Genomic DNA, 27,785 nt, shown 5'->3' on the forward strand with positions numbered 1-27,785 from the left:
GCTACCTTTCTTTTTTCCCCTTGATGCATTTTCTAGCGTGCATTCTTTTCAAGATTTTACACAAGATAATTATGTGGACAAAATACTTCTTTATGTGCAGATTTTGATTATTTTGCTAGTTCTAAAGCTATAGTCTTGGTCACTTTTTTTATTATTCGCTGTAATACGCTTTCAAATCTCGCCACACTAAAGACGAGCGCCTTATGCCATTCTGAACGAATCCATCAGCCAGTTTCTGCAATGCAAGCGTGAGTAGAACGTGGCGCCTCTAGCATACACATGGTGCAACAGATACTAAATGTCGGACAAGCTTGAAGTCGTGAGCCTGGCCCTGCAATTTCCATCATTCAACATCAGTCGTAGTCGGTCCGTGCTCGGTGGACTGCGTCTGTTCTTGCCGTGCTTGTGCCGACACGCGGGTGCACCGTGAACCATCGTACCCGGTTTTCCCGGCATGGCTGTTTAATCGTTGCTTGCGTTTGAGCTTTGTGACCATGGGGAAAACGAAAGGTCAGTGTTTGCGAGCTAATTTAAGCAGGAAATAAAAAAGAAAACCCCCGTTCCTGTCACCCATATATGTTTTGATGATCTGTGGCTTTGCTCTCAATCGGATCACAGCCTTAAGTTTGGCGATTCTTGACACTTTGCCTCTGGATTTTCAGGGACGAAACGCTGGAAGAAAAGACAGGAATTTGAGGAAAACACACAAGAAGATCTGTGCGACGACGACGATGGAAATGGAGGTAACGTGCCAGTTTTGCTCTCGGCACGGTTAAACCCTTTTGTTGCGTTCTCCATTAGTTTTAACGAACAGTTCTCTTCTTTGTCGCCCTGTGCGCTTCATCATGCGTATCGGTTTGTTTCTCTGTCATTCGTAGAAGGGGTTCCTGCAGCTGCTAGCCAGAAACTCAGCACTGCGTCGGTGGAAGACGAATTCGGGGCCAAGGACTATCGTTCACAAATGGAACTCAGACCTGATCACGCATCTCGTCCCCTGTGGGTCGTAAGTGGCTGCAGGTGTTTTTGACGGTTAGAAAGGAATGCACTTTCGGTTTGCCTGAAGTTACCGCTGTTGCCAGTGCTTAGGTTCTCTCCCAGTTTGAAGCGACCAACCTGTGTTTTGTCATATGCGTTGACCATAATTACATTAATTCAGTGTCTTCATAATTATTGCAGGCTGCCGATGGTCACGTCTTTTTGGAGGCATTTTCACCAGTGTATAAGCATGCACACGACTTTTTGATAGCAATATCTGAGGTAAGTCATGTTTTCATAAATTTTCATTTACGGCTGCCAATGCAATACTTATTGCCACAGAATTTTTCTGTACAGGGAGTTTAAGCGTCGCTTCGTACAATAAATTTTCAAGGCTTTGGTTGAGCTGACTAAACTAACCTTGAAATCATAGGGGAGAATCAAAACTAACCACAGTCCTGCAATAAATGCTTTATTCCTAAACACTTTAACTGGCATGGAACACCAATGACCCCACCCTGTCTGATCATGGGATAAGATTCATGTTACTGAAATGTTCAGGTGTGTGCTTTATTGCCTTTTATCTTGGCATATCCAAGAACAGCGTAGCTTATGTGATCCTAAACTGTTGCCACAGTTGTGGCTTGGCCCCCAAATTATCAAAAAAAAAATGCACGTTCAGCACAATTTGTGGATTCAACTTAATTTCTTCTGACAATATAAGTGTTGAGCTCACTCTGCTGGCAGCAAAAAGTTTGTGTTGTGTAAATTGCTGGCTAAAAGGCCTAGGTGCAACTGGTTTATGTCATCAAGCAGTCTGAGGTAACTCCACTTTCATTTTGCAGCCGGTCTGCAGGCCACAGCACATTCACGAATACAAGCTGACGTCATATTCCTTGTACGCAGCAGTGTCTGTTGGGCTTCAGACGCAAGACATCATAGAATACTTAAGGCGACTTAGCAAGACTAGCATTCCAGATGGTATTGTTGAATTTATAAAGGTATAGTGCCCTTAACAACGGCCTGTTCTGTTTCTTTTCTCCTATTTCATTTTGCTGGTGTGGCCATCTTGTGTAATAGTTTACTTGACCCTTGCCCAAAAATATCTTTTCCAGCTTTGCACTGTCAGCTATGGGAAGGTAAAACTTGTCTTGAAGCACAACCGATACTTCGTGGAGAGCCCTTTCCCCGTGAGTTTATTTTTCTTTGTAAAAGTAATCCAGCTGGAGTTTGGTGACTGGTTTAAGTATAATTTGTTGTGGTTGGACATTTCAGGATGTTCTCCAGAAGCTTCTGAAGGATTCTGTCATACAGCAGTGTCGCTTGAGACGGGATGCAGAAAATGACACAGATCTGAGCGTTGTCACTAGGGATGTTCTCAACGCCACACTTGTAAGTCAAAACATTGAGCAAAGAAGCAGCAGCATACCAGTGTGTGTAGTGGGTTGTGTACCGGAGAACAAACAAGTAAAATGACTGATATGAAAAATTCTGTTTTCATACTAAGTTGCTTATAAAGCTTCAGGCCAATGCATTATATTTTGGATACATGTCAAGCAGGTGTTCATGCCCATCTGATCATCTAAAGCTAATTATGGTGCGTTTGAAGAGTTCAGGCTTTGCGTACTGATAAATTGCTGTGACTATTCCTGATTAGTTTGATTGCCACCTTCACTGATGGCACAGCTTTTTTCACTTTTGTGCTAGTATGACCATTTTTCTGTTTGTAGTTGGCACAACAGCTCATTGAGGATGTCACATGAAATGAGTTAAGCTAGACTGCACGGATCGCATTGGGCTGTTTGGCATTCTCTATTGAAGCTCATCTCACTGTTTTTCGCCATGTGTTGTGCCAACCTCCACAGTTTTGAAGACGTAACAAAGAAATTTATACTTGAAAGTAAAGCTCCTGCTTGGAGGCAATGGGAGGCAGGAAAAACCTTAAAATATATATGCATATTTTTTTTTAGGAAATTTACTCAGCAGAATCTTACCATATATTGCTGCACATAAATCGAATTTTTTTTTTTAAATGTTCTTCAAAGTTGGGGGGTAGACTTATAATCGGAGTCGGCCTATATGCGGGGTCAAAAGTAATTTCGACCGATTCGCGAATAATATCACGCTCCGTGCACTCGTAAGTCCATAATAGTTGTCAGACACGGTGCGAAAGTGGATCTGCTTAAAAAAACTTGAATTTAATTGAGATATGCACCAAAGGTTTGTTTTAATATGATAGCAACTTGTTATCGACAAACTAGCAGCAGCAGTGGCTCATAAGGTGCTGATCGCGACTGTGTCCACACAAGCGATGACGAGTCAGAGATGTCTAGTGAACGAATAAATGTTTCTTTATGACTCGGCCTCCTGGAAAACTTTTTGGGTGAGCTAGGACCGCAGGGTGCAGCAGCGTCGACCTAAATTCGGAGTGTAAGTTTTTTTTTGCCTAAAGGGGGTCGCGAGTTGGGGGGTTGACCTATAATTGGAGTCGACTTATTATCGGCAATATACGGTAATATGCAGCTGATTGACCAAGTGTGGTTTCTGCATATTAATATTTTCTCTGTTCTGGATTGATTCTAGCCAATCAGAACCCAAACTGCCACAGAGGACAAGGCAGACGACAAAAGTCAAATGGGAAATGTCCCAGACGATATCACTGCCTTCTACGAGAAGATGGAGAAGGATGAAGACGATGTTGAAGACTCTCAAACAGTTTCATTTGAAGTCAACCAAGACTACATAGAAAAGCTTCAAAAGAGGTAAAATTTGACTTATTGACATGGCACTCCAAATCTATACGTTGCACTTAAAATGTTACTTTCGCTTTGCCACTGTGACTCAGTGGTTATGGTGCTCGGCTGCTGACCCAAAAGACGCGGGCTCGATTCCGGGCGCGGCAGTCGAATTTCGATGGGGGCGAAATTCTAGAGGCCTGTGTACTGTGCGATTACAGTGCACGTTAAAGAACCTCAGGTAGTCGAAATTTCAGGAGCTCTTCACTATGGCGTCCCTCATTGCCTGAGTCGCTTTGGGCCGTTAAACCCCCATAAACTTAAAATACTATTACTTTCTGTTGCAGATCACTCTGGTCATTCCACTTGTCAAAATTTGAATTCTGTATAATATAGTGCTGTCGTGTAGAAGCAGGAGATGATGTGCTAATACCTATTGTGTGCATGTTTAATAATACCTGTGACAGATGTCACAGTTGTTTTTCTTCTTGTGATAGTGGCCACTGTATTTTGCCTGGTTCTTAGTTTGTGTGTATTATGGCATGAGTCCAACATAGATATTTCATTGTTATGCCAGTTTAGTAGAAAATTTTTGAAAATGCTTTTTTTTTTCCTCAGGTGCATAGAACTTGAGTATCCTCTGCTGGCAGAATATGATTTCAAGAATGACACTGTGAACCCCGACATTCAGTGAGCAAGCACTTTTTGTACATCATGAATAATTGATTGTTGCCCTTGAGCATACTCCGTCAACTACTAGTGCTTCTTTCATTTGCAGCGTTGACCTCAAGCCTTCTGCCATACTCCGACCTTATCAGGAGAAAAGTTTGAGAAAGATGTTTGGAAACGGACGAGGAAGGTCAGGAGTCATTGTGCTACCGTGTGGTAAGTTGAAATAAGTCTTAAGTAAGTGATATATGTTAAGCTGAAGTAAGTTTGGTATGCCGTACTTACTTTTCGAGCATACTGAAAACTTGGTTTTAGTGCTGTAATGAGTGCATTCTCATTGTTCTCGTTATGAGTATTCTCATTTTATGGGCCTCTTGAGCACTGCTTTTATATCACTGAAGGGAAATTTCTTTTATGTAAATTGCACTGGATTTCTGCTGAGCTTTATCTGCTAATTGCCATTTCACTTGCATATTTAATACAAACATTAGGTGATATTGCTTGTGATGGCTTCTTAAAGGGGCACAGAGGAGAGCTCCAGCCGATTTTTACTCGTACTGAAAATAGATTTTATGGCTGTTCCTGTATCCGGTAGGGAATGGCGAATTTACAGCCGAGAAAATTGCATTTAAATTCTCCCTCCACTTTTTTCAAATTTGTGACATCTACTCTGAAAGGATTCAGTGATCACTCTATTGCATTGAATGACAGCGCAGCCTAACCTCTGCGATCTGCACCAAAAGACTGTCAACACGTGCAGTTTACGCGCTTGCAAAATCAGTCAGTGATAGTGGCACCTGTATTTTATTGTTTTACCCTTTCTAGCGTGTAAAAGGTCCGTTTTCAGTTCAAGTAGCATCTTTGTTGTTAGAACACAATACTTTACCAATAAAGGCGAGCATATTTTGTCCTGGATGTCCCTTTGATAAGGATATATATTTCGCTTAATTTACACAGGCTGCTTAAGCACTAAGCTGTTTCGATGCTATTGAGGCAGGCAGTTAGTATAAAACATTGCTCAGGTAAAGAAAAAAGTTAATTAAGGTGTCATATCTTGATATACAGTCCTCAAGAACAAAGTGGTCTGTGTATAAATGGTTCTAGTTGTGTACAATAATGTACTTGAGCTGATTAGTGTAATATTCCAAGGTGCTTGTCGTATAGGTCAGCACGATAAAATTGATTTGTATTAAATATAGCGCTGCATGATGAAGCTTAGGTGCACACAAAGGTTATTTACAATTGAGTCTTTACTCTTTTTTATTGTATGCTTTGCGTGCTCTGTGGTCCTCACTTGATAGGAACACCTGATTACCGTATTTTCCAGTGTATAAGACGCACACACCATATATGCAGGCTGTCATTGAAAAAGTTGGTATATAAGACGCACTCGTTTATAAGACGCACCCCAATTTACCCAGTTAGGCTAGTGAGGCTTAATTAAACACGTTTGCGCGACCATCACGAAATTCACCGTACCTGTGAGAAATTCTTAAGCAACGCTAAGTGATCAAAAAAGGCAACACTCACGCCATACCCGCCCACGTTTTAGAAAAAAGAAAGAAAGAACGAAAGAGCTCTGCCCTATGTTCATAACAACATTTTATTTCTACTTAAAACCTTCGAAGTCTTCATCTTCGAATGTGCTATCAAAAAGTTCGCCCATTTCTGGAGGCAACGCGGCTGACACATTCTCTTCTCGCTACGCACACGGAGCAAAGAAAGTTGCAAAGGGTGGCTAAAAAAGAATGCCGGCTTGTCTTGGCTTGTCCTGACAATGGCGAGAAGCGTGATTGTCGCCATCTTTTGGCATTTCACATTACTTTTGCTTGGGGCCTCCGAAACGGTCACGTGTTTGTGTTCCCGGAAGTCATCATCCCCACCGTTTCATGATAAAGTTCACTTAAAAAAAGTGGCGCATGGCGGTTCTCGTATTGAAGCATTAACCGTGTTACAACCGTGTCATTGGTAGTGGTATTTTTTCAGTTAAAAAAACTTGAACAACAGCCTGAGTAATTTCTGAACTCGCAAAAAAAAAACGAAAAATTAGCATATAAAACGCACCCTTGTATAGGACGCATCAACAAGATTTTTGAAAAAAAAAGCCGCGTCTTATACACCGGAAAATACGGTAGTCTTTCAGTTTTTAGAATTAAATGTAAATTCCTGCAGGCTGCCTTTTCTCTGCATGTGTGTGCGTGTCGCACGCACATCTGGATGCATGTCATAATGGCCACTTTTTTCACAACAAATTGGAAGCAGTGTTGATAAAAGCCTTGATACAAATTTGGATACAATTTGGCATTTGATACAAATTTGGCAAATTTGGCTTTAGTGTGGACTGTACCGCGCATCTGGGATTATGAAACTCGTGAATTGGTCAGAAATTGGGGAGAGTTGAAATATAGTTTTACATGCAGTGTAAAGCATTGGTATGTATGAGACTGTATTCACTGCATTTCTGGTTGTAACAAGCAGTTTACATGTGTGCAGGTGCTGGGAAATCTCTGGTGGGAGTTACGGCATGCTGCACAGTACGGAAACGATGCCTTGTGCTGTGCAACTCTGGTGTGTCTGTGGAACAGTGGAAGGCACAGGTTGGTCATCTCATTATCCTCGTGTATTTGTAAAGCAGGAATGCATTCAACTCCTGTCATAGTTCCTGGTGTCCTCGCATCCATAGTTTGCTTTCAATGGCAGTCGTAGATACATTTTGGTTTGGTTTGTGGGGTTTAACGTCCCAAAGCGACTCAGGCTATGAGAGACGCGATACAGTTTAGCCTGAAACAAAGCGCACCCATGTCTTTATATGCGTGCAATGTACACATGACCACAAATAAGAGGGAGAAGGAGTGTGGTAGACAAACAAGGAGATAATGAACAAGTGTGGAAATGGATCAATGCGAACAGGTGATTGCCCTAAGACATGGTTCCATTAGCTGCGAAGTGAGTTGGTGTCTTGCAGTCGGTGTCTGCGACGGTCTAGTCCAACGTCAGCATAGAAATGACTGAAAGTTTTCTTTTTGTTATTTTCTAGTCATGTCAGTTAAATGTGCAGCACAATTGTTATGGGTCAGTGGTAAGACTTTATGTTGATGTGGGTCTTGGCTATTTCAGTTCAAGATGTGGTCAACAGCAGACGACAGTGTCATTTGCAGGTTCACATCGGAGGCCAAGGACAAGCCTATGGGTGAGTGAGATTGGTTGATTACCTTTGGCTTTGAATGGGTATTATATATTACTTTCTCAGTTTCTAACATCTTGTGTGGAGCCCTGTACTGAATTTCATCATTCACCCTTGGTTTGTGTGAGTATCAAAACGTGGTACAGGCTTTCATCTGATCGACAGACATAATTGCATTATGAAGTGAGGGGTGGCTATACTTGAGAGAAAGTAAGTTCTTATTTCGTTTTTTTTCCTGGGGACTAGTCAAGTGTCTCCGGTCTTGCACGTGGCGTGCAGTTAGGCACACTCTGCTCCCTAAACACAGCTATTGTATTTTTCAGGAGCATATTTGTCATGAGCATCTTCAGCAACATTGAGAAAATTCTCTTATGTGACAAAAGAGCAGTTTTCATGATGTGAAAAATGCTTTAACTTTAGCTACAGTAGTAGGCAAAAGGGCATTATTAGTACTTACTAGTTACCAAGAGTACATGTAGCTGTGTTTCATTGGGATGTGGTTGTTTGAAAATGCTGTGTTTTCCATACAGTGCATAGTGTATTTGTTGACCTTTAGGGTTGTATCCCGGCCACACATTTATTTATTGGTTATTTTCATCTGCCTTTGAAGCTAAAATGCTCTATTACTGAGCGGTGACAGCAAACAGTGTCTGATCGCAGCAAGCACATTGGGATGAACATAAGCGGCGAGAGTACCGGCATGCTGAGTCTAATTCGTGTGAATGGATGCCAGGTGGTTGGAGTTTGGTAGCATCTTTCAGCGTTCCGTTGCTGACAACCTATGTGTTCAGTGCATTTGGGCATCAGAGTAGGTGAAGTCATGGTGTCCTGTTGCTTTCAGGTTGTGGAATCTGCATCACCACCTACTCCATGATCACCCACACACAGAGGCGCTCCTGGGAGGCTGAGCAGGTCATGGCCTGGCTGAAAGAGCAAGAATGGGGACTCATGCTGCTTGATGGCAAGTGCATGTGTGCCTCTCTATAATTAGCCTGGAGGAGTACCCTGGTGTTTTTAGGTAGCATTTTCCAGTGTATTTGTTCTCTGCCTAAACAGCTGGGGGGGAAGACTTAAAGGGTGTGGACTGACGACCTAGCTTTTGTGGTGCACTTTGTTCCTAGTATACAAAAGTCAGATTCAAACATAACTGTGTGTGAGGGCTGACTACACTGACATAGTGAGCCTAAGAAGCCAAATGTGTGACTGAGAATTCGAAAATATGTGACAGAATGCCAGTAGTTAGTGCAAAGCATTCCAATTTCATACTGCTGTACTAAACTGGAATACTTTGCATCAACATTGGTATTCTCATGATTTTTGAGTTCCTGATCACAAGATCAAGTCACTGCTGTTATAAATTCTGGCAAGGCACCATTTTGAAATCATTTCTAGTGCATGCTTTAGCTGCTTATTTATTATTTATGGCAGTAGCATCTACATTGCAGTTACGCAAAAATTTTCATCCACCTCTTCAACAGCTCTAGAGTGGTGGAAACAAAAGGATAGGATAAATGGCAATAGTCTGTTATCTGCCTTTTTTATTTCTTTTGATCATTCACACTTTTTATTATGTGCAAAGAGGATTTTATTTGCTGCTGCTGTGTGCTTTTGCCACTGGCGACAATTAATGAGACATGTTGAGATTTGTCCTCAGGAGTTTGTTTTTCTTTGTTTTCTGTCAGCAAAATGCCGTAAGAGCATCACTGTTTGTGTCACATGTTATTCACTCACTAGTTAGCCAAGAAGCATTGCTTACTCATTTTTACTTTGACATCAGCCTAACTTCTAAATGACCCTCTGTGTTGGCTCAGTGGCATTCGGCTGCGGAGCCCAAGGTCACTGCATTATTTCCTGGCCATGATAGCAGCATTTTGGTTGAGGTTAAATGCTAACACACTTGTGTGCTTTGTGATGTCAGTGCAAATTTCAAGTGGTTGAAATGGACCCAGAGGCACCAACTTCATTGTCCCTTATAGCCTCACGTGCAGCTTGGAAATGTTGAACCTCGCACATCGTGCTATAATGTACTATCGGGGACAAAAGTGGTATACTCCACGCGGCAGGAGCTACGGAAAACAGCGTTGCAGCACCATCTACAGGCGGCATCTGGGATCAAGACAGCCAGTGCGCGACCTTTGTTATCAGCAGGCATGTCGCTTGTCTCATTGCAATGCCGCTGTTTTTTGTTGCTCCTGCTCCTGCTGTGTGGAGTATACCACTTTTGTCCTTGATAGTACATGTGTGGCCAAAATAATACAGAGCATACCTTAGCGTTCTAAATTTCCTCATGCATTCCATTTTGAAGATTCTATAGTTTTTAGGTTTATTATGCACATGGAGCTGAAGTGCTTCTTAGGTTTATTAGGCACAAGGGCTTCAGCTGCATGTGCTAACATATGCACAAAGAATCTCCTACTTTTCGGGAGGTAACTCATGACGGTAGTTTCGTCGTGGCAGCATGCTCCATATTATTATGGCTGGGACTGTACATTATCATGCCAGCTTGTCATAACAGCTTCTTAGCATGTCGTCAAATGTGCGTAATGTTTAAATCATATGGTTCTTTCCAGTGATGTAACTTTTTAAGTTTGGTTGAATTCAGTGATGGAAATCAAGAAAGAAAGAAATACTGACCGCATGCATTTAAACTTTACACTTCTAGTTGTACTGCTGTGCGCTTGAAGTAATGTAGGAGGTTTTTGAACTCGAATATGCGTGGCACCTTGTTTCACCGGTTGTTCTCAGTTTCCTCACATGTTCGTGCAATGGTGCTCTGCAGAGGTGCACACCATTCCGGCAAAGATGTTCAGGCGGGTGCTGACAATAGTGCAAGCCCACTGCAAGTTGGGGCTCACGGCCACACTGGTCCGAGAGGATGACAAGATCCAGGACCTCAACTTCCTCATCGGCCCAAAGCTGTACGAGGCCAATTGGCTGGAGCTTCAAAACGGTGGCTACATTGCCAAAGTGCAGTGTGCTGAGGTAAGTGGCTACTGTGTGCAGTGCCACTGGCAGTCTCCTAAGCTCTGCAGCATATCATCTCTTGGCATCTCGACGAGTCCCAGCAGTTTACTGTGGACTTTATGGTGTCTCGTATTTGCATACTATTGTGTGAAATTGTCCAATGCATGTCGCCTCACTTCCGAACAAGCTTGGAAAGTTTCTGTTTGTGCCAGTCCCCGGCCTTATTTATTGGCAGTGTTTGGATAAGGCACTAATTCCGTGCGAAAAGCATGCTCCTTTAAGGGGGGACACTGGTCTTTAAGGCCAAAAAATGACCAAAAAATCGATTTTCAAAAAATGACATTTTTTGTGGAATGTACAGCTATTATATTCCAACTATACTAATGTTTTCCTTCAAGAAATCAACATTTTGACCATAATATTAAATTCAGATCATCTGTGGGCTGAATTTATGCAGGAGCAGACAATTTAATGGCATGGAAATTTTGGACATCTGGATGTCTTAGTATGTCGATATCTGAGCATCTAGGACAGAAAGCGATGTCATATTGTTTGTTAAGGGAAGCTGAAGGCACAGTGTGTGCAATAATATAAACAGATTTGTTCAATCGCACTTCAAAAAATTTATAATTTAGCGAAATTCATTGATGCATTACATTCACACCTTGAACATTAATATTCCAAGTGCTGTGAAATTACTAATGAAAGTAAAATGAAAAAATGGTTTTGATTATATATTGCACTCTTTCCTTCCCGTACTATGTAGCCATGGATTAAAAATCATTTTTATTGAGCAGTTTTTTTTTGCGTGGAGGTACTAATGAACGACTAATTAAAATTAATTATCTTGGGAACCGACTAATTTATGAGAAAGATAATTTCCTTGTTGAAATCAGTATAAAAAAGTGAGCAAGGTGGTGCAGTTTCATTAGGATTGGGCTAAAAATAAGGAAAATAGGTCTAAGACCAGTGTCCCCCCTTAACATGGCTGTACATTTCAAACGGCAGCTGTGACATTTAATGGATGTCGAAGGGGAGCGTGTGCAAGGACGGGCAGGTGGGTGTAGAGCGGCTGTGAATGCGAATGGTAAATGTATGCTATGAATGGATAGAGGGAAATGCAGTATGAGAACACAAATGTGATTTGGTAAGAATTTCCTTTGTGTGAATACCCTGTCATTTCGTTTGCAAATATCGCGTGTTTCGGAAATAAACGCGCCCCGTAAAATGCTTCTTCCAGCTAAACGGGCGCATTGCTCGAGCTCAAATTTCGCATAGAAATGGCATTTGGTCGGCAGAATTGTTTAATACCACATTTGCTTGGGGTACTTACCTGATTCGAACAGAATAAGTCGGATATTCACATCGTCTGCGGCGACGACGAAGGAAATTAAGCTGCTTTGTCAGCTATCGCGCCGGTGGCGCCATCTCGTTTGTTGGTCGTGAAGAATCACCAAAGGAGGGGAGATCGGGGGGGGGTTGAAGACGCTCTTTCAACTGTTTTTTTTTAATGCTCACAGAAAACTTAGCTTGGCAAAACTAAGTTTTCAGCAAGTTAAGTTTTTTGTAAGCATTAAAAAAACAGTTGAAAGAGCGTCTTCAAACCCCCCGAAACCCCCTCCTTTACCGATTCTTCACGACCAACAAACGAGATGGCGCCACCGGTGCGATAGCTGACAGAGCAGCTTAATTTCCTTCGTCGTCGCCGCAGACGATGTGAATATCGGACTTATTCTGTTCGAATCAGGTAAGTACCCCAAGCAAACGTGGTATTAAACAATTCTGCCGACCAAATGCCATTTCTATGCGAAATTTGAGCTCGAACAATGCGCCCGTTTAGCTGAAAGAAGCATTTAACGGGGCGCGTTTATTTCCGCAACACGCGATATGTGATACCTTGTGTGCTGCAACAAAACAAGCGCTCCTTCTTTTTGTCTTCCTATCAGTGGGGATTACTCAAAAAGCCCCAACTGTGGGATAGTCTCTAGAAAAATCCGATTTGTACATGATTTTTCAACTTCAAAAGTAGTCGCCAATTGTTACCACCATGAATTTTTGAAGAAAAAAAGGGGGATAAAGAAAAAATCAAGGGCCCTGTGTATCCACATTATGTAACAATTTGACATTTTGCTCTTCGTTAGGTGTGGTGCCCAATGACGCCGGAGTTCTACAGAGAGTACCTTTCAGCCAGAGCATGCAAGAAGATGGTAAGGAAATGACTCCCTTTTTCTTTTCTTTTTTTTTTCTTTGTTATGAACGCATACTCATAGCAAACATGCATTGGAGCCATTGCATTCTGGCCAGATGTTCTGTTGTCTTCTTCTGAAGAATTGGTTTTGAAGTACGATTCAAACACATTTACACTTCGACTCTTCATCACAGCCTTTTCTTGGCGTTTGTAACTGGTTGCATGGTGCACTGTTATTTAATTTATTGGTGCTCTGTCAGGCAGTTTAGCGAATACTTTTTAATGCTTGTTCCTCGTGACCTTTCACACTGACCTTTATACAAAAATTCAATTCCTGATTATCCTGTCGAATTGCTGTTGGCCAATGCTTTCTGCAGTCTGGCTGCAAAGCAGAGACCTGACCTCTCTCTTTAGTGCGGCTAAACAGAAACTGTTCCTGCACTTTTTCAGCTGCTGTTCGTCATGAATCCGAACAAGTTCAGAGCCTGCCAGTTCCTCATCAAATTTCATGAGAGGCGGAATGACAAAATCATCGTGTTTTCAGACAATGTGTTTGCCCTGAAGCACTACGCCATCAAGATGAACAGGTGAATTTCTGTGGATAGCAGAATGATGCTGCTTGAAACATCTTAGCGTGCACTGGTGCTTTCATGATGTTTTTGATATATGACAATCCTTTTACATAACATGAATGACATTTTTCGGCAGAAGTACTTAGTGGCGGTTCATAGCTCATCTCATATTATTGTTTAATGAGATTCTTTGATGCGTCCAGTCTGTAATACTTATTTTAATTGCGTCTTTTAAGTTGTTTGTGGACAGTTACATTTTGTGTGCCCTTAACATATTTTATGCTGAAGGGTAAAACTAATACTGGTCCATTTTGTAAGAGGTTGCGCAACATGAGATTGACTGGTAGTGTGCAGACTTTAGTTTCTGAGGTGCGAAAATGAGATATATACCATATAAGCTAGTGTAAGGGCCGCACTTTAAAAAAAAAAAATCGGGTGTGAATTTTCAAGGTGCAGCCCATAAACAAAAAAAAAAACTGCATACTTTTTTTCTTTTTTTCAATTATTTAGTCCAAAACAGGGCTTGTGGCCTTTACACGAAATTATACGGTGTTAGCCAGACTGCTTCCTGCATTCACAGTCAGCAGCAGCAGTTTACAGTTGGGTAAAAAATTTATTGCACACTTGCCATGGAACCCAATCACCTGGCATTGACACCTGTAGGTGGAACGTGCACGTCCCCTCGTACTTGTTGCATTTCAGGCCGTTGACTTTTGCGACGATGCTGAAATATTTTTTCCTGCACACCCAAATCCTGCAGACGTTTGCTACTGTCTGTGCGCATGCTGCATTAACTGTTACAGCGACTGTCAATCATAATGGTGCTGTGCGACAGCGAAATGCATAATTGCAGTTTTGAGTGCTTGGGAGGCAGAGGTCAAAGGAAAATGCAGAAAGCAAAATGAAAATTACTTGTATTTTTTCGGATGTCCTCAAACCTGATGGTGACAGCTCTGCGGACGTGTTTTTCTGGAGTTATATAGTCAAGCCCGGATATATCGAACCTGGGTATTTTTAATTATTGGCTGTGTTGAACACGCAGATTATCCCCTGATAAACCTATATAAGAGTATAGTTAAGTTGCAAAGTATATCAAACTACAATTTCGGCAGTCATTCAATATATCGAATTGCGCGCTGCACACCTCCAACTGGTGCTTTCGATCACTTTTTCAAGCTTGGAGATGTGTTTGCTGCGCGGCCTTGGGCACCTGCTGACAACGCTAGCACTGTGAAACTGTGACGAGGGTAGCGTGGAGTGTGTTTGAGGGTGGCGTTCAGTCTCTTGTACCCATTTTCCATGCCACATCGCTGTCATGTGGCCCTCGCCTGGCATGCTTCGCTGGCAAAGGCATTGCAGAAATCAACATTGCCTTAATTTGAAGGACCGATTATTTTATTTATAGTGTACTGGTATCAGGATTGGACATCTATGATAGGTAGTGGCTAATTCCTAGAAATCGCCCACTGTGGCTCCAGTGCGAAGCAGCTTAGGGCTATAGGAACGCCTAGCATGCGGTGTGCTAGGGGCATGTCGGCAGGCAGCACATCACTGGCACGAGCGCAATGTATTCTTTCTTCCAAGTCACAGATAAGCTTACCTATTGCCATTTTTTGTGTATTGAACTATTTTGCGATCCCCTTTGAGTTCAGTATTTGACTGTATGTTTTGCTGTTAGTGCTGCTGTGAGCTTGGTGGAGTTTGTTTAGCTATGTGAACAGAATTAAGGACCAATCAGTAGTCTGAAGCAGATGTCATCATTTTGTGGCAATGCATCTATTTGCACATCATAGACAATTAAAAACTGTAATCCAGGATATAAAATGCTTTTGTGTATGTGTGTGTGCGCGCCATACATGTATTGTGTGGTGTAATTTAATTTATTTTCATGTTGTGCAGTACTCTTGTTGGTTGGCTCCTCATGCTTAGGGTATTACCATGTTATACCGCTTTGCACTGAACATTGATTCTTGAGTGTGCACACACCATTTACGTGTCATGTACAGATAGATGGTCTCTTGAAATGTTCTTAGTGAAATTTACAGGCTGCTTTCAAAGATGTGCAGCAGAGTTGCTGTAACCTAATGTCATCTGATGATGCACCATATGTAAACTTTGTAGCACTGCATGGTGTACCCGAATGATGCTTAAATAGCTACATTCATTTTGTTTACCTTGCTTCTCAAAGTGGTGATTTGTGGCAACCTCTTCTGACAGGCCGTACATCTATGGCCCCACATCCCAGCAAGAGAGGATGCAGATCCTGCAGAACTTCAAGTACAATCCCAAAGTGAACACCATCTTCGTGTCCAAGGTGGCCGACACCTCCTTCGATCTGCCAGAGGCAAACGTGCTTATCCAGGTGTCAGCACATGGTGGCTCCAGGAGACAGGAGGCCCAGCGATTGGGTCGCATTCTCAGAGCCAAGAAAGGTAATAATTTCCCACTTCACCACTGCTCATTATTGTTCCAGAGCTTGGCTTAGAGTAGCGCTTGAAACGCTTCTTGGGTTCCATGGGCACTTGAATCCATGCATACTGCAATGCTAACCTTCATCTGCCTGAATTTGGGACTCATCATAGTGTTATTGCTCACAGCAGACAATTTCATACACAGTAAAAGCTTGTTAATTTTTGACCCCCATTAACTCGGAAATCCAGATAATTTGAGCAGCCAGCGCGTCTCAGCCAGCGCCCTTTTAAGTCTGTGGTGTTGGACGCTCCCAAATTCAAACGCTACAAGCATCGTGCCGCTTGATTCGAACGGGCTCCCGGCGGGAGGTCACGTTCAGAATTCGACTGGTGCGGCAAGCGCTTGTCAAAATAGCCCTGCTTGCGGCATTGTAGCTCGCGAACCTTGATCTAACGCGTGCTCAATGGCAGGCATGGCGTAAAACAGACGGCCCAGTCTCTGCGAATACTTAGAACATGTGGTTTCGGTTTAACTGTTCTCGGCTTCGTGCAAGCTTGCGGCGAGACGGTTAACGGCCACGCATCAGCCAGCCAACCGAGCCCAGTGTCGCACCTTTTCAGCCACCGATCGGTGCTGCTGCACAGTTCCCTCGCTTCCATTGTGGCTAAACTGGCAATCGTTCACGTGCCATTAGCTCTTTGTGCAGTGAAGCCTCCTCACTGATGACGCCGCCTCTACTGCATGGCACCATGAAGGATGCCAGGAGGCCCTCAGCATTTTGGAACACTTTCAGTCATTGTCGCGCTGTTCTCATCTCAAAAAGCAGGCGACCACTGCCCAGTCTTCTAACAAATAAATTTACTGTGATGGGAGTTTTTCGTGTCGGTTTTTTCAGGATCATTGGATAATCCGAACATTTTTTTCACTCCCTTGAAATTCTTATTAATGAGCTTTTACTGTGCAGCTGGTCATTACTAATTGAATTTGGACACAGGGGTTATTTCGGAAACCAAGGCACATGGTTCTGTAGCACCTTCTGAAAGTCATTCGGCTTCCTTGTCAGTTGACTGTGTTCAATGTGCGTGCATTTTTTACGCATTTGGCTTGGGTGTGCTGTCAGGGGAAAAAAAAAATAAAGGTAGCTCTACATGAGTTTTATGCTTGTCTTCCTACAGGCGCAATAGCGGAGGAGTACAATGCCTTCTTCTACTCGCTGGTGTCGGAGGACACCATGGAGATGCACTACTCGCGCAAGCGACAGCGCTTCCTGGTGAACCAAGGGTATAGCTACAAGGTCATTACGAAGTTGGAAGGCATGGACGAGGTAAGCTGCTGCTGCTCCAACCACGAACACGTCTTGGACTTTTCATCATTAAGGAACTTCATGAGGTTGCCTTTCTGTCAGAACTGTGGTATTGACTGTTCTACCAAGCTCATTTTACATCAGCCCTGCCGCGGTGGCTCAGTGGTTACGGTGCTCGGCTGCTGACCCGAAAGACGCGGGTTCGATCCCGGCCGCGGCGACTGAATTTCGGTGGAGCCGAAATTCTAGAGGCCCATGTACTGTGCGATGTCAGTGCACGTTAAAGAACCCCAGGTGGTCGAAATTTCCGGAGCCCTCCACTACGGCATCCCTGATAGCCTGAGTTGCTTTGGGATGTTAAACCCCCATAAACCAAACCAAAACCAAACCATTTTACATCAGCCTTTGTGGATAGTTTAGTTGCTATGGGTATTGAATGGTCATAGAAAAAGAAAAGAAACCCTCGTAGTTGTCTCCAGAGCAAAGAAATCGTAGCTATAGCTGAATCACACCACCTCAGCCTCTCATTTCTTAGGGGTGCTGCTAGGAGTGTTCAGCAAGTTTTGCCTTTCGTTCTTTAACCTTACTTTCTTTTTTATTGAGGGAGGGAATTCAAACAAAATTGTGGAGTGTTCTTACTCCAAGGAGCACATCACTTGTGACGTGGCTTATGGGGTTTAACATCCCAAGGAGACTCTGGCTACGAGGGATGTCTGTGGATAATTTTGACCACGTGGGGTTCTTTAACATGCATCAACATCGCACAGCACACAGGCCTCTAGCATTTCACCTCCATCAAAATGCGACCACTGCAGCCGGGATCGAACCTGCGTCTTTCGGGCCACGAGCCAGGCACGATAACCACCGAGTCACCACTCCGACTACCTTTGATGTAGTCCCCACCTGTGGGCACTGGCTCATGGAAGTTGAATGCCTGTATGCCCAAGTTGAATGCCTGTTGTGGTTGGGCTGCATGTGCTACATGTTTCAGGGTGTGTTCACAAAGCAAACTGTACTGCCCAGCAGTCTTGAGACTAGCCTGGAAATGGTCTCTAATCTGGCACAGCATGTTTACCCAATTTTCAGCTTCGTCATTTCGAAAAGTCGTCTTCCGTCCCGCCATCCAGACCAGTTGTGGGAGCACCGGATTGCGACCCTTGTTCTGTTCCCTTCATTTCACAATCTTCATGTTGCACAGTGCTTATCTCTCATTAACCTTTTGGACTTTGTGTCAGTCGGTGCCAGTTAGGTATGTCCCCTTCGTTAATTTGTCTTGAGGGGTGTGAATAGTAAAAACCTCTTGTAAGTGGAGGTGCCTGGTGCCACACTTGGCAAAATCAGTTAAGGGGGGACACTGGTCTTGAAAAGAAAATTTTATTAATTTAGTCATAGTTATGAGATTTTCAGGGAACATGTATTTTTGTGCGCTGATTCTAGATATGTCATTTAATTTCATGTAAAACAATTCCTTGAGCACTTATGCACTTTTTATGCAAGTATTTTGCGGAGAGTTTTGAAGAAAATTTGCTTGCAGGAAACTTGCTGAAATGTATGTCATTGGGCTCTCTCGACACCAAGGAATACAATAAGGGTAAAATTATCATCCTGGCTCTCATAGAACTTGAGTAATAGGGTACTGAAGCTGCCACTTCATAAACAGGAATTCACACTTTCCTCATTTCTGAAGCGACAACTTCAAAACTCTATAACTTAAGTTCTATGATAGGCAGGAGAACAATTTCACCCTTATTGTATTCCTTGGTGTCAAGAGAACCCAATGGCATGCATTTCAGCCAGTTTCCCGCAGCAAATTTTCTCCACAACTCTCCGCAAAATACTAGCATAAAAAGTGCATAAGTGCTCAAGGAATTGTTTTACATGAAATTAAATGACATATTTAGAATCGGCACACAAAAACACATATTCCCTGAAGATTTCGTAACTGTGACTTCATTAATAAAAATTTTTTTTTCAAGACCAGTGTCCCCCCTTAATAGTTCTCTGAACCATTTGTTAAAACGGGGCTATGTCAAGATTCGTTGGGCGCACACACCGTTTGTGGCCTAAAGCATTTAGGTTGTGCCGACATTTTTGCCTTAGTACCACGATATGTATAGGAGGTATTCACTGAGGCCACGCTACCAGATGGCGTGAGCATTGTCATGGCAATCGCACCATGTTGGCGGTTGTTTCACGGTACGCCGTGAGGTACTCGTCCTGATTTGCTTGAGAATTGCTGGTGCCTCCGTGTTCCTATGGGTCGACGTTTTCACAAAGTGGAACCTTTTCAGCGTGCCCGCTCTTTTCCGTTTTGCGCAGTTTATGGCTTATCTACTCAGTCACGTGGCGTTACGGGTTGAACAAATTCTCTGCGGCGAGATGCGAAATACTCGCATTTCATAGATCACAACAGAGTTAAATGCTGCGGCTGGCTGTGGCTACCGCGTGCGTGACCACCAATATGACACCACGCCGGCCGCTAGCACCCCCTGCGGATGCTATCACGTGAATACCTCCTGCAGTTAGTTACTACTCAAGAATGCAGCAGTGGATGCCCCTCAAAGAAGGCCCTCCAGCCAGTGGTGTCAACCGCTTTCCATAAGGCAGAGACTAGGCAAGAAAGGGAAGAACAGGATGACGCCATTGGCTGGACAGGCCTCCTTGAGGGTAATTCACCGCTGCATTCTAGAGTTGTAACCGACTGTAGGCATTCAATACCAGTTTTGTTACATTTTCTCTGCTTTGCCTTTGGCACAGAAGGATGGGCACTATGTGTAAAGGACCACAACAGTTCTTTGAAGGTCTGTCTTTGCACTGCTTCTTGTGCAGGAGGACCTTGCGTATCGCACCAAGGATGAGCAGACCAACCTGCTGCAGCAGGTGCTGGCTGCCAACGATGCAGATGCAGAGGAGGAGCGGGTGGCTGGCGAGACTGGTCCAACGGGACACCGTGTTCAGGTCTGGCTTAACTGCTTCACAGCTCTGTTTGCTCCACAGTTATGCTCGTTTGTAAACAAGATGTGGCGGCTGATCATTTGAGAATGGGCAGGCAAGGCTGCGACTATGGACCTCATTTGTCCGAGTGGAAGCAACAGAGCTCCCTCCGTGCTGCTTTCAGTGTGGCACCATTTGCAGCATAGAGGGCCATCACTATTGGTTTGCCACGCCTGAGAATGCCATTTCCAATGCATGCTGTGTGCTTTGCAACATGCAGTGTCTCTCTTAAGTTAGGTATGATTTGGGCATTCCATGTTGCTTCTGTTTTGCTGTGGTGGTTAAAAAACGTGCTGCTGCTGAACAGCACCAGTTATAATGGGCACCTGTAATAACCAAACCTTTTGTGTGTGTACAGGCGCGGCCATAAGTAAACGGAGCACGCTATTGCGTTCGAAGTGCAATCACGCTTTCTCCATTGGTAATGAAGAAGCGTTGTTTGTCTACAAGAAAACCCACCAACCTCCTCTACCAGCATGCACGTACCACTGCTGGAAATTTCAATTACCGTATTTACTCGAATCTAACGCGCACCCGTTTTTCGTGACCCCCCCACCAAAAAAAAAAAACTCCTTGATTGTAACGCACACCCATTTTCCATGACAAAAAAAAAAGGTACCACCTACCTCGTGCTTTCATGCAGCAATACAACTTTGTCTCGTTTGGAAAAACAAAGATTTAATCTCGATGCACTAAAGTTGCGATAATAAACACACACATAAAAAAAGGAAACGGCTTATCTTGCCAAGATTGTTTTCACTACGCCGGCACACGGTTCACTCGTCGTCGCTGTCAGACAACTCCTTATCGCTGTTGACGGACCAAAGCATTTCATCCTCGGTGCCGTCCATGGCATTCGATATGCCACATTTTTTAAAGGCCTTGCTGACCATGGCAGACAGTATCGTGCACCACGCATCTTTCGCCCATCCAGCGAAGTCTTGCAGCGAGGCACGCTTAATCCTATTGCTGGGAGTGAATTCATGGCAGCCACTCACAAGCCATTCGGTGTAGAGCGCCCGAATCCTATCTTTAACCGGCTTATTCAAACAAACATTGAGTGGCTGGAGCTGCGATGTCATGCCGCCGGGTGTCACGACAAGGTCGGTGTTGCACGCTGTGAGCTTGTCCTTGATGCGTTGGTCGAGATGGCACCTGAACGCGTCGAGCACAAGCATCGCACGCAGGCCCAAACTGCCGCCGGGTCTCTTGCGCCAGACGTGATCGATCCAGTCGGCGACCAAGTCCGTGGTCATCCAACCTTTTTCATTTGCGTGCATGATCACGCCACTCGGAAACACGATTCCTTTCGGGAGCGTCTTGCGTCTGAATATAAGATACGGGGACAGCTTGTGTCCATCCGCGGTGCAACAAAGCATTGTGGTGCCGCGTGTTTTTTCATGGCCGGAAGACAACACGCGCACTTGCTTCGCCCCCTTCTTTTCAACAGTTGTGTTGGCAGGCATGTCGAAGTAGAGCGGTGTCTGCGGCGCAAACTCAAAACGAACCGCTGAAAACTGTGCAGCTTTTCCTCATATTCCTCAGGCAACTTTTGGCATATCCCCGTTTGCCTTCGAAGAGAAAAGCCTTTTCTCTTCATAAAATTTGACAGCCAGCACCTGCTGGCTTTGAAGTCACTCCGCGTTAGCCCTGTTTGTAGGGCTAACTGCATCGCCCGGACTTTGAGCAGATCGGTCGTCACTGGTTGCTGCGCCGCTCGCTGCTCTTGAACATATTCTGCGAGCCGCTCTTCTATTTCTTCGAACCGGCCCTGCTTCGGTCCACTGAAACCCTTTCGTGTAGCCTTGCTGGCGAAAATCCTTTCCTTCTGCTTGCGCCAGTCCTGCACGCACATTTCTGGTACTCCGAATACGCGTGATGCGGCCCGATTTCCGTCCGTCTCTGCACACATGATGACTTTTCCTTTTAAATGCTGCATCATGATGAACTCTGCGTATCTTCGCTGTCGGCCCGTCCATGCTGGTAGATCAAACGCAGAAAACGGATAGATTAACCTAAGCACAGGCAGCTAGGCGGCAAGCTAGGCTATAGTGGCAGCTACGCTCTCGAAGTGTGTATGAGGCGGCCATTTTGAAATGCAGATGGTGATATGATATCGGAGATTTAGGGTCGTACTCGATTCTAACGCGCACCCAATTTTTGGACCCGATATATCGGAAAAAAGGTGCGCGTTAGATTCGAGTAACTACGGTAGGTGACGCATGAAGAATAATTGAAGACAATTGCGTGCTCCGTTTACTTTTGTCCGCGCCTGTACGTCTTATAGTTGCTAGCAGAGGCACAGGTGTTGTCTCACCTGTCTTGTATTCCTACTCAATAGTGTACTTGTATTGCTGTTGTAAAATTTAGCGACATTTTTGCAGGGATTGTTTACGAGACTCTCCTTTCTGTCTTTAACAGATGTCAAGAAGAACTGGGAACATGAGTTCTATGTCTGGTGCAGACAGTGCAGTCTACCTTGAGTATAAGACAGACAAAAAGAAAGACATGTCTTTAAGGCATCCGCTCTTCAAGCGGTTCCGGAAAACTTAGTCATGCTAGGTAAGTGTTCAGCTGCAATATCATATCAAGACGAAATATGCTAAGTGATCGATGTGACTAGCATTGCAAAAAAAAATGCACTTTTTTTCTTACCTTTTGCAGTGTATAAAACATATCAAGCGGAACAAGGAAGACGTCATCACACATTCTTATGCGTTATAGAGAATTGTGTAATAAAACAGCGAACCTTTTCTTTTTTTTTACATGAACATTCTACATGAGAACAGGCAGCGAAGTATTTAAAGAGGCATAAAGAGGCATTAGTTCCTCACAGTGGTAATGCCTGTGTACTGTTGCGGGCATTAATTATTTGAATAAAAGAAATGATCAGTAAACACATTGCATACTGTCTTATATGCTGCACCTTATATACTTCAAGACCAAAGGAGGGCTGATTGTGAGTGGGGGGGTCTCCTAAGGCCAAAAATATTTGGCACCATCAATTTAGATGGACGTACAGATGCATGGAGCAAGTTGTAGTCCTATGTAGTAGATGCTCGATTTCACATCACAATGGAGACAAGCAAAACAAGTGAGTGGTCATAAACAATATTTTTAATGTCCTGCAATATGTGATATGTACAGTGGAATACAGTAACAACAATGGAAAAAAAAATTGGACGTTGTTGAATGTGCACACAATGAGTCCCTATCCAGGGCTGAGTACACTCCAGGTGAAGAGAAGAATGTCTACCTATTGTTACACACCCATGCCTTCTGATGCGCTGACGCAGCATTTAGTGTTCTGTTATCTGAGAGTACACAATACTGGTTTTTTTTTTTAGTCTGTAGTTTTGGCAGTTCACTGAAGACTACAAAGTTGTGCCTCGCACTACGGCTTCTATGGAAAGAGAAAAAATGTACTTGTTCTTTCTCCCACGTATCACAAGTGAAACATATTCACGTTAGTCTCTGTTCACACCATATGTACAGCAAACAATTCTTTCATTACACACCGTTCCGAAAACGTCAACTCGAACAGCATCGGGGCTGCACTAAGCTCTTGAGCATGTGAAATTCCTCGTTCTTTATACACTCTGTAAAAGGTCATGTGATAGATGAGAAATACTTTGCGCCCACGCAAACTTTTCTTACGACCTTCTTGTTCCAGAATTGTACCTCCCTGACTTCTTTGCCTGGGTTTCCTTGTCTATATCCACCTAGAAACTCTCAAAAGGCCATTCGTGTAACAGTTCCTTGCTTGTACCACACATTCAGAAAAATGACAAAGAAGAGTGCAGCTGCATTGCTCGCACGCATTCAGCACTCAGCACCACTTCCTTTCCACACAGCATTTCAGCACCGGATCCCTCGCTGAAAAGCGTTTCGTCTAGAGAGAACAGCTCGTGTAGCCATCTCAACTTGCTCCAAAAAATTGTGGCGCCTTCAGAACCTCGCATCACAACACTGGAGCAGGTCGCCTGTTCTTTCAGTGCACTGTTGGAGTCGTCCTTTGACTCGAGGCAACCCTTTGGGTTATTTACCTTAACCGAGGACAACGAGTGCAACATGTGTCTATGAACACCATGGCTGGAAAAAGAAAAAAAAACGTTGGCTCTTGTCCTCCCTTGGACGGCAACTCGGCTCACTTTCTTCGCAGTCTTCAAGGAGACAAGGTGCTTTTCAGGTCACTTGGCTCAAAGTGGTGGCCGTACTTTCCGATGGGTTGAGCATCGTGAGGTGCGTCAGGTCGGAATGCAGCATCGACAGACTGTCATCGGGTGGCGGGCACACCTTCTTCTGGAGGCTCTGGATGTAGCTCTGCGCAGCCATTCCATAGGCAGGCCAAGATTTTGCAGGTGCAGCGAGGAGGGGCAGAGGGTGTGGGAGAGGAGAGAGAAAAAAGGCCTGGTCTCTCAAACCCAAGGGAGATCTCGACTTGTGTTGTTAGTCTGCTGTGAAAGAGCCCTGCCATCATAGACTGCCGCAAAGCTTCCAGCCAAAGTGCAAAGAGTGAGCTCTTTGCTTAGGACTCAAACAATGTGCAGTGCCAGCAGTGTTCCCACATGAATTGTGGAAAATATGTGTAAATTGGGGGCCGAACATTCCCTACATGCCACAAACAACAACAACAAAGTCTCGTACATTTAAAACTGCAACAAAATATCGGCAAGGCTCACATTTGCCCAGCGTTTCCCAGCATTTCTACCTTGCAAGCTGATTAGTTCATGGCAGCTGCACACTAAAGCTCTACTAGGAGATTCAGCCATGGACAAAAGCATCCAGAGAACAAGGTGGGCTGTTATTCAGGTGCACAGAGAAGATACTGCAATGTGTGAGCTGGCAGATGTGCACATAGGAAGGCTGGCAAAAATAACAAAGGAGAGGGCGTACAACATGTCCAAGCATTGCTAACAGCCATGCAGTTGTGAAACATCTATAGCATCCAAAGACATGCTTGTGCACAGGTTCCTTCAAGCAGAGCTGTTAAGGTATGCCACGGAGGAAGAAGATGCCTGCAGAGGTAGGTACTGCATGCAGCGAGAGACCCCGGGGTTGGAAAGGCCCACAACCAATGTAGTTGAATGAAGAGCACTGTTTGCAGAATACATCCTGGCAGGATGTTGCAGTGTGTTACAATTGAAGAGGCAAATAAAAGTACCCAGGTTTGCACACTCCCCTATGTCAGCTGGACAGTTCGGTGAACACTGAATGCACTATGCACATTTGGTGCATGATTTCCTAAAGCTTGTAGCTCGAGGCAAGATGAAACTGAAAACTGAAACATATGCCAATGCTTCCACGTTTTAAACTTTGTACATTGTATGTACATGTAACCGTGGTTTTTTCTTTATGCCATGACAACCAAAGTAAGCCTGGGCCACATGGGGACTATGAATCTATGGCGTGCCGAAGCACAAAATTTCCAGTAGAACAATTGGTACTTCTCAAAAATCTCGCTTACTACTATGGCTATAAAGAGTTCGAACCTGCACATTCCTAAGCTTGGTTAAGTTCACAAGCATAACTTGTAGAACAATCTCCTGTGTCACATGCCTATAGTAAAGCTTAAAATAAAATTTTATATAAGAGAAAAAGGGAGAGCACTTCGACGACTGCATTGTTTCTAATCTATGCAAATGAAAAGGCTATTATTTTTAGAAAGCATTCAGAATGAAGTCTCTTTTTAAATGATGCTTAATGAATGGAGCAAGGGCATGCACAAGATCCACATTGTGATGGTTCAAAATATTTCTAATGAATTCTCACTAACGAGCTGCTGTCATCCAAGAAACACCTAGGCATAACAGAGCATTACTGAAGGTAAAGTGGCGACTGATGCACTAGCATCTGAACACAAGAGGAAGGCTAGCACGCTAATATTCTTTTGTTAATTCCCAGAGACTGTAAGCTGCTTGTAATTTAGCACTCACAATGAAAAGACTACAGCATTGCAAGAGATGTTTACCTTAGCCAGTAGCTAATTGCTATGACACATGACATCAAGCCTATAAGGGAAAACTGGAGTTATAATGTCGGGAGGAAAAAATTTAGGCAAAAACTGTATTTGCGAGTAGCCTGGAACTAAATTACAGGCTTGATGCAGAGGTCTAGGAGGAATTTTAATGTTTTCACAACTCTCGCAGCATCCAAAATGCTGCTCCTGACTGTACAGCTCACTACACTGCGGTACCATGGCTATTCCCCAGCTCACCTGAGAGATGACGTCTCCGTGGGCTGTCCGGACCTGGTACAGGTATCGGTACTTGCGCTGCCGTTGCTCTGCTCGCGACTCCTCCTGCCTTATTCTCTGCAGGTTGAGCTGACGAGACCTTCGTGATGGCCCCACTGCAGACATAATGAAGGAAAAAAAAAGTTCCCAGAAGGTGTCAGGGTGTTAACATGAAAGTGCTTTCAATAAGAAATCGCAATGTAAAAATTCAAAAATAAAGGCTGTGAAAAGATAAAAAGGCTGCTGCAGTCTAATTATTTAATCATGCTCAACATATCCAGAAAAGTCCATTACTTGCACAAACAAAGAACTGAGTGGGAAAATTACAGTCTTAAGGGACAAGTATCAACGTGCAACCCGCAAAGCATTGCCTCACATTGTAGTGAACACAGTACTTAAGATTCTGTAAGTACGGATAATGCAAGTGCTAAATGCTTAGCAAGTGTTCTAATCTGCAGCTTAATCTCTGAAATTCATGTTGCAGAAATAATGAGACAAATTAGCAGGGGAAACTGAGTAACTTAGGAAACTAACCAAGCTAACAGCAGAAACTAAATATCTTAGGCAATTTGCTGAGTCCATATGGCATTCTATGCATTGCACTATGTATTTTTATTTAGCACTACCCAAAGAAGCAAGCACAAAACTTAAATCTCAAACTTGGAAGCACGCTGGAAGTTGGGCAATACAAGCAGTACAAAAAACTGTTCGAGGAACTTCAGTTGTCTTTAAACTTTAGTTTTACAACCAGAACCTTTACAGAAACAGATACTGGAGTTCTCTAACTCCATCAATCAGTAATTAAACTCCATGAGCAATACCAGTACACTACATCTTGCAGTGCTATTACTTTAAAGTTAAGAACATTGGTGGAGTCTGATGACTGATGCAATATTTTTATATACAGCATAACATAATATGTGACTGCTGATTTAAACATTTAAACACATGCAAGTCACAGAATTTGAATATTCGATAGTTGTAAAAACCATGTTCCAAAATACCTACTCAAGTTCCCGAGTTTTCTGGCAACACCAAATAGAAATGTGGCTTCCATCAATTACTAGAATTCAATCTTTTTCTCAAGTGCAACAAAATCAGTCCAAACGGGAGCAGTTGTTAAACTGGAGAAAAGCAAGAGACAGGGCTTCTTTGGCATAGCACCAAAAAGGCACTCACTGTCTGAGTGGTAGGTGCCGCGGCCAGTGAGCCGCCACTGGACGATAACCCCGAAGACGATGAGCAGCGGCCACAGTGCCAAGATGAGCCAGGAGAACCAGCACAGTGGCAGCGGGGACTTGAGCAGGATAACGCCGAGTGCCCAGTCGGTGAGGCGTGACCGGCTCACAAAGTAGTCCGAGCCCACCACCATCATGAAGCCTCCATAGACAGCTGTCCCCAGAATTGTCAGGGCTGCAAGAGGCACAGCGCACACAAGTGTTGCCAGAATGTCACAGCTAATGTTCTCCAAAGTGGTGCACAGCATATGCTTCCGCTTCTTTGCAAAATAATTTGCACTCGGCCAAGCTAAGCTGAGACAGGTTTTAGGTGGAA

At 43.8% G+C, this 27,785-nt stretch overlaps 2 protein-coding genes across 8 annotated transcripts in view; one reads left to right on the forward strand and one right to left on the reverse strand.

The window, feature by feature from the left end:
• The first annotated feature begins 285 nt into the window (after positions 1 to 285).
• Positions 286 to 22,893, forward strand: hay (ATP-dependent DNA helicase hay). Its single transcript, XM_089544447.1, has 21 exons — positions 286 to 510; positions 663 to 743; positions 879 to 1,003; positions 1,177 to 1,257; positions 1,821 to 1,976; positions 2,091 to 2,165; positions 2,251 to 2,367; positions 3,559 to 3,737; positions 4,329 to 4,400; positions 4,489 to 4,595; positions 6,873 to 6,976; positions 7,497 to 7,569; positions 8,405 to 8,524; positions 10,343 to 10,545; positions 12,669 to 12,734; positions 13,166 to 13,302; positions 15,505 to 15,719; positions 16,875 to 17,023; positions 19,832 to 19,960; positions 22,418 to 22,558; positions 22,661 to 22,893. The coding sequence occupies exons 1-20, from the start codon at positions 495 to 497 to the stop codon at positions 22,547 to 22,549; spliced, it is 2,337 nt and encodes a 778-aa protein (XP_089400573.1). The 5' UTR covers positions 286 to 494; the 3' UTR covers positions 22,550 to 22,558; positions 22,661 to 22,893.
• A 198-nt stretch (positions 22,894 to 23,091) lies between these two features.
• Positions 23,092 to 27,785, reverse strand: part of LOC149342179 (transmembrane protein 198) — a 97,948-nt gene continuing 93,254 nt past the window's right edge. For 6 of the 7 annotated variants that reach the window (XM_089544448.1, XM_089544453.1, XM_089544449.1 and 3 more), the window contains 3 exons: positions 27,411 to 27,644; positions 26,214 to 26,347; positions 23,092 to 24,319 (listed from right to left, as the gene is read on the reverse strand). In XM_089544448.1, the coding sequence (XP_089400574.1) occupies positions 24,182 to 24,319; positions 26,214 to 26,347; positions 27,411 to 27,644 (506 nt within the window). In that variant the 3' untranslated portion in view covers positions 23,092 to 24,181. The other variant, XM_089544454.1, reaches the window with a different exon arrangement.

This window comes from Amblyomma mixtum, chromosome 5 (assembly GCF_055824585.1).
Source record: "Amblyomma mixtum isolate Tamu chromosome 5, ASM5582458v1, whole genome shotgun sequence".
NCBI classification, from domain to species: domain Eukaryota; kingdom Metazoa; phylum Arthropoda; class Arachnida; order Ixodida; family Ixodidae; genus Amblyomma; species Amblyomma mixtum.